The sequence below is a fragment of the Plasmopara halstedii genome, assembly GCF_900000015.1.
Source record: "Plasmopara halstedii genome assembly, contig: Scaffold_430, whole genome shotgun sequence".
NCBI classification, from domain to species: domain Eukaryota; phylum Oomycota; class Peronosporomycetes; order Peronosporales; family Peronosporaceae; genus Plasmopara; species Plasmopara halstedii.
The window spans coordinates 1,050,206-1,055,176 of NW_020187350.1; the positions used below are offsets into that span (position 1 = coordinate 1,050,206).

Genomic DNA, 4,971 nt, shown 5'->3' on the forward strand with positions numbered 1-4,971 from the left:
CCGACGGACGATAACCCACACCGGCGCTCGCAGCAATTCAGGTGATTTTCACGCCATTTTCGCTCATATTCGGTACCTCCAGCGGCGACTACTCGCGGAGGACGCAGTTGAACGACTGTTTAATGTGGTACGAAAGCTGAAGACTCACCCGGCTTTCGGTGAGTTTGTCAAATACTTTCCAGGTATCACCAATGTGCGGGAACCTGCATAAAAATTATATTTTTTCAAAATTGATATGCGAAAATGGAAGGGTAATACTTTTGAAAGATTATTGGGGAAGCTTTCCAGCCACGTGTCATTTCTCAATTTTCCGACTCCTGCGCAAGTGACCCCGGCACCTCACCACGGCCTCTTATCACCCCGCCGCCTCACAGACCCACTCACCTCAAACCGACCCCTCCGCCCAAAAGTCGAGCTGCACCCAAAAGGGGGACGGGGGGCATGCGCCCTGAGCGGAGTCAGGCTGAGGATTCGAATGAGGTCCCTAAGGGATTAGAGTTGGTGTCTGTTGGAGGCAGAGTGACGCACCCAAAAACGACTAACACGACCGTCTAGCCGCCATGACGGGTGTTTAGCCGCGGCGAGAACTTGGATGGCGACAAGAACGGATCAGGTATGTCCAATTCGACAATTTGCAAGCAATGGATCGAATGGAAGAAGATACGAAAAGATGAGTGAGTCAAGAAGCGCAGCAATGAGTGAATGAGTTAGTGTGAAGGAATGTGTCTGCGAGTGAGTGAGTGAACGAGTGAACGAGTGAAGATACACGGAAAAGATGTCCAAGGCAATTCTCTCATTGTTGGACAAGCCTTACGTGTGCATTTCAACGGTTTTCAAGAAAATGTGCGCATTATTGTATTATCTTATTACACGGCCACCCCTACTCGGCCCTGACTAAGATATTACATTGCTTCATTCCGCTGGGGTATCTCGTACGAGTCGCCATCCCGAAGTCCTTTTTGGCTGTTGTCGGTAATGCATACACATTCGGTAATGCATACATAATATTACCGACAACAGCCAATAAGGACTTCGGGATGGCGACTTGTACAAAAGAAATCAGGAAAAAAAATACCCCAGCGGAATGAAGCAATGTAATATCTTAGTCAGGGCAGAGTAGGAGTGGCCGTGTAATAAGATAATACATAGCAACTTTCAACTGAGCCACACAGGCTAAGCACTATCAAGCAATTTTCCAGATATAGTCAGCAATTACAACCTTGTGCCGATAGGTACTCGGGACATTTGTAGTCACTTATTCAGGTAAGATGAGCCTTAATGTTGATGACCGCTAGCTGCTAAGAAGTATACGGTTTAGGTGCCACGATCGATAAAATTTCAAAATATCTATCGGATTTGCCCCGGGGTTGTGCAGACAGAGAAGAGAACTGTTAGTGTCCCTTCTATGTGTGACGCCGCCGCAAAACAGCTTTTTTCATTGCTACCACCCGCGGCGCAGAAGCAGCAGAATGATTCATGCCTCCGCCCGGGATTGAACCGGGGACCTTCTGTTTAAAAGCAGATGCTCTACCACTGAGTTATACAGGCTGTCTCGGTAGCGTGGGTTAGGTGGTCAATACTTCTGGGCCTCATGGTGTGTGGTGCGGGTTTGAGCCCAAAATCGTAATCGAACCAGACATGCACGAATTGTCGACTGCATGCTAAATATTACCGACAACAGCCAAAATTAGACTTCGGGGCTACCTGCTAAGAAGTATAGCCTTAATTATCTTTCGGCTATAATCAATTTCTAAGAAAAGCATCCGCGACCCGGAAGCAATTACCTCTTGCCTGAAGATGCTCACCCGCGACAAAAATGCGTAAGTGAAATGCCTCTAAAATAGGTCCAATTATACGGCCTTATGAAGTCCTACAAAGCTGGATCTTTTTTATCAAGTGTTAAGCCCTTTGGGGTAAATTTCAGTAAAATATATTCAACATTAAGCTAAATGTATTTCTAGCCATTATTCGAATGATTAGTCCGATATTTATAGATACTGCTATGAATAAAAGTTTTTGACTGTACCAGCTTGTCACTTGTACATAAGGAACAGCTAGTGCATGTGGAATTTTTATCAAAGTTCGATGAAATCTCGCGATGACGAAGAGGTATCTTACCCTCGTGGAGAACAGGCAACTGGAAAGAATGGACGAGTGTGGCTTGGTGCGCTTCAAGGAAATCGTGCTGAGGTTGTTCCAGCATCCAATCGAGTTTCTATGAGAGTGGCGGAGCAGGAGCGTCAAATTCGTCTCTCACGCTCTAATCGCAAGTACAAGTATTTATTGTTGCCCGACTCAATGATTCGATATTGCTGGGACCTTCTTCTAGCCATTGCAACCATTCTCCTCATATGGCGCGTACCATATACGATTGCTTTCGGAGACAGTGATCTTTGGTATTGGTTTTTATTCAACAAGACTACTGATGCAATATATCTGCTTGATGTTGCATTAAATTTTCGGTACATGCTGACAAACAATAACTTCGAGTTTATTGACTTTTTAACTCGTTCAGATGGTTCTAGAACAGGATATGTAGAAGATACAGAAATTATCATGGACAGCCGTTTGGTCGCCAAACACTACTTCAAAGCGAGTAAACTATGGAGCTATTTAAGGTTTTAGCAACCTAATTGTGTCTCTTTCATGACATGTGGACAGAGTTGGTTTATTGTGGACCTTATTGGATCGATTCCAATCGAGTACATCATCACTGTCAAAACAGCCGGCATATCCAGTGTTGAAAGAAAAGCTTTTAAGGCTTCAGTGAAATACATGAAACTTCCGGTACGGGCTACATTTTGCATGCATGTAAAACCTTAATGAAATTCAACTAAGCGATAATCATTTCAGAAGCTTTTTCGTGTGGCTCGGCTCATTAAATTCGTTCAGTGAGTACTGAAAACTGATCAGCAAATTAGAGCTTACAATAATTTTGCTTCCGTTTCCAGGAAGTACATGAAATTTGCGTATGCTGTTCAAGTATTTGCTTGCTACATTTCGTTTATCCACTGGGTCGCTTGTTTGTGGGCTGGACCGATGTTAGGCCTAACAGACGTGGAAGACGAGCAACTAGTCTACAATGAGGCACTTTACTCAGCAGTGCTTCTAATGCTTAATATCTCTGCAGCTACCGTGGAACCCAAGTGGCAGTTCGTGAGTGCTCTTCTTGGGGTTGTGGGCTTCTTGTTCCAAGGTTTGACACTCGCAAGTATTACAGCAGGTGTGATTGGGTCCAGCTCACGAGCATTGCAATATCAGGAAAAAGTTCGATTGGTTATGAGCGATCTGAAAGCGCTTCATGTACCAAACGAAATGCGCAAATCCACAAAGAAGTACTACGAAACTCTATGGCGCATGAAAAACACTTCTGACAGGTACGAAAAGGCCATATATGATGACGAGGACCTCTCACCAGCATTAAGAGCTGAAATTGCATTGTACATCCATCGAAGTCTCATTGCGACGGTCCCCTTATTTCAGGACTGTTCCGATTCCTGTCTTGCTGCTTGCGTCATGAAGTTGAAGACGGAGCTTTATATGCGCGGCGATGTAGTCTTTCACAAAGGTGATCCGGCAAACTCTATGCTCATAATCAGTCGCGGAGAAGTTAAAGTCATTTCACCTGATAATGAAGGTCTTCTTGCAATACTTAAGCAGGGTAGTTTTTTTGGCGAAATTGGCCTTTTGCGTCACATGACGCGCTCATGTACAGTAATCGCGGGCACTTTCTGCGAATTAAAGTCGCTGGTGAGAAATGATGCTGAAGGAATCTTTGTTGCTTACCCACATATTTACGATCGGCTTTTTGCCGAGGCTGAGAAGCGCCGACTTGAAACCCGTATGAAAGCAAGACTTTATAACGTCAATGTTTTAGACAACGCCCATGCCGTGGATGTCAGTAGTATTGTGGATGTACCCGCAGGAGAGATTAATCGAACATCTTTTGTTGATGGGGCTGCTGACGATAAACCTTTAGCGACAGTATCTTCAGATTCTCGTATTAATTCGTTTCGAACTGACGATAGCATTGCTGTCAATCGTGAGCTGGACAGCATGGACAGCAATCTTCACGAAGTTCAGCGCTTAATCGAAACATTAATGGCAACGCAGGGTCGACTGTCTCGAGTTCAGGAACGACGGCAGTCAATTCATTTGGCACTGAGTCCTCTTCAGCCCATCAACAGCATCAACTCAGCACTATTTAATGATTCATCATGTAAAGGTGACTTTAGAAGCAGCAGTCCCAATCGCAAGCGAGATTCTTTTCGAGAAGTACAAGGATCAGTCAGGTAATCACGAGAGTATCCGCTCTTTTTCTATATATTTTATCAAGATACGAGGCAAACAAATGTAATTAAGTGTCATCCAAAGCTACTATACCACATAAACTAGCCCCCATGTCGTTGGGTTCAAATCACAGATCCAAAACGCAATATTTCGTTTGCGAAAGTTACTCTTTACCCTGTGCATGTGATGGTTTATCACCTTTTTCCTTCTACTAGCAGAGTTGCATGGACGACAAAGTGAGTATTGATAGTAATTCATCACATCTGCCGCAAATGACGCATTTACCTTCTTGTCAGTAAGTGACCGAGAAGACTTAGTCTTCTCCGGCCGGCTAAGTAGATTATTAAAAAAGTTCTGCAAGTGTTTCGAGCTTACGTCCTTTTCTTCGCGCTTTCTGCGGTCGGCAGCAATTCGACGGGCAACTGCTGCCTGCTCCGTTTTTTTGCTCGCTTCGATACTTTGCTTTTGTAGTTCTTCTAGCCCAGCACCAGCAGTTTTCTCAAGCTTTTCCAGCCACTGCTCGTGGCTATCCAGACGAACTTCAGCAACGATCGATGTGGCATTGTCCTCTGTATCGTCTGCCGGTGGTGGGACGATCTTCTCAAACGGCTTGTCTACGGGCCAACGAGCTTGGGATCCAACAAGACTTTGATTAATCAGTGCAAAAGTGTCATAGCCCGA

At 44.7% G+C, this 4,971-nt stretch overlaps 3 protein-coding genes across 3 annotated transcripts in view; 2 read left to right on the forward strand and 1 right to left on the reverse strand.

The window, feature by feature from the left end:
• Positions 1-2,085: 2,085 nt before the first annotated feature.
• On the forward strand, positions 2,086-3,520 carry PHALS_09789 (voltage-gated ion channel superfamily; the record flags this gene model as incomplete). The annotated part of the gene is made up of 8 exons (XM_024725106.1): positions 2,086-2,462; positions 2,526-2,592; positions 2,662-2,787; positions 2,854-2,891; positions 2,952-3,041; positions 3,131-3,156; positions 3,221-3,377; positions 3,484-3,520. The coding sequence occupies 8 exons, from the start codon at positions 2,086-2,088 to the stop codon at positions 3,518-3,520; spliced, it is 918 nt and encodes a 305-aa protein (XP_024575916.1).
• Positions 3,521-3,585: 65 nt separating this feature from the next.
• PHALS_09790 (RmlC-like jelly roll fold) lies at positions 3,586-4,296 on the forward strand (the record flags this gene model as incomplete). Its single annotated transcript, XM_024725107.1, has 1 exon — positions 3,586-4,296. One exon carries the CDS (start codon positions 3,586-3,588, stop codon positions 4,294-4,296), a length of 711 nt encoding a protein of 236 aa, XP_024575917.1.
• A 202-nt stretch (positions 4,297-4,498) lies between these two features.
• PHALS_09791 (dynein 1 light intermediate) overlaps positions 4,499-4,971 on the reverse strand; it is a gene marked incomplete at both ends in the record, with an annotated part of 920 nt that continues 447 nt past the window's right edge. The window contains 2 exons of the mRNA XM_024725108.1: positions 4,499-4,501; positions 4,576-4,936. Of these exons, the coding sequence (XP_024575918.1) occupies positions 4,499-4,501; positions 4,576-4,936 (364 nt within the window). The remainder of the gene's footprint in view (positions 4,502-4,575; positions 4,937-4,971) is intronic.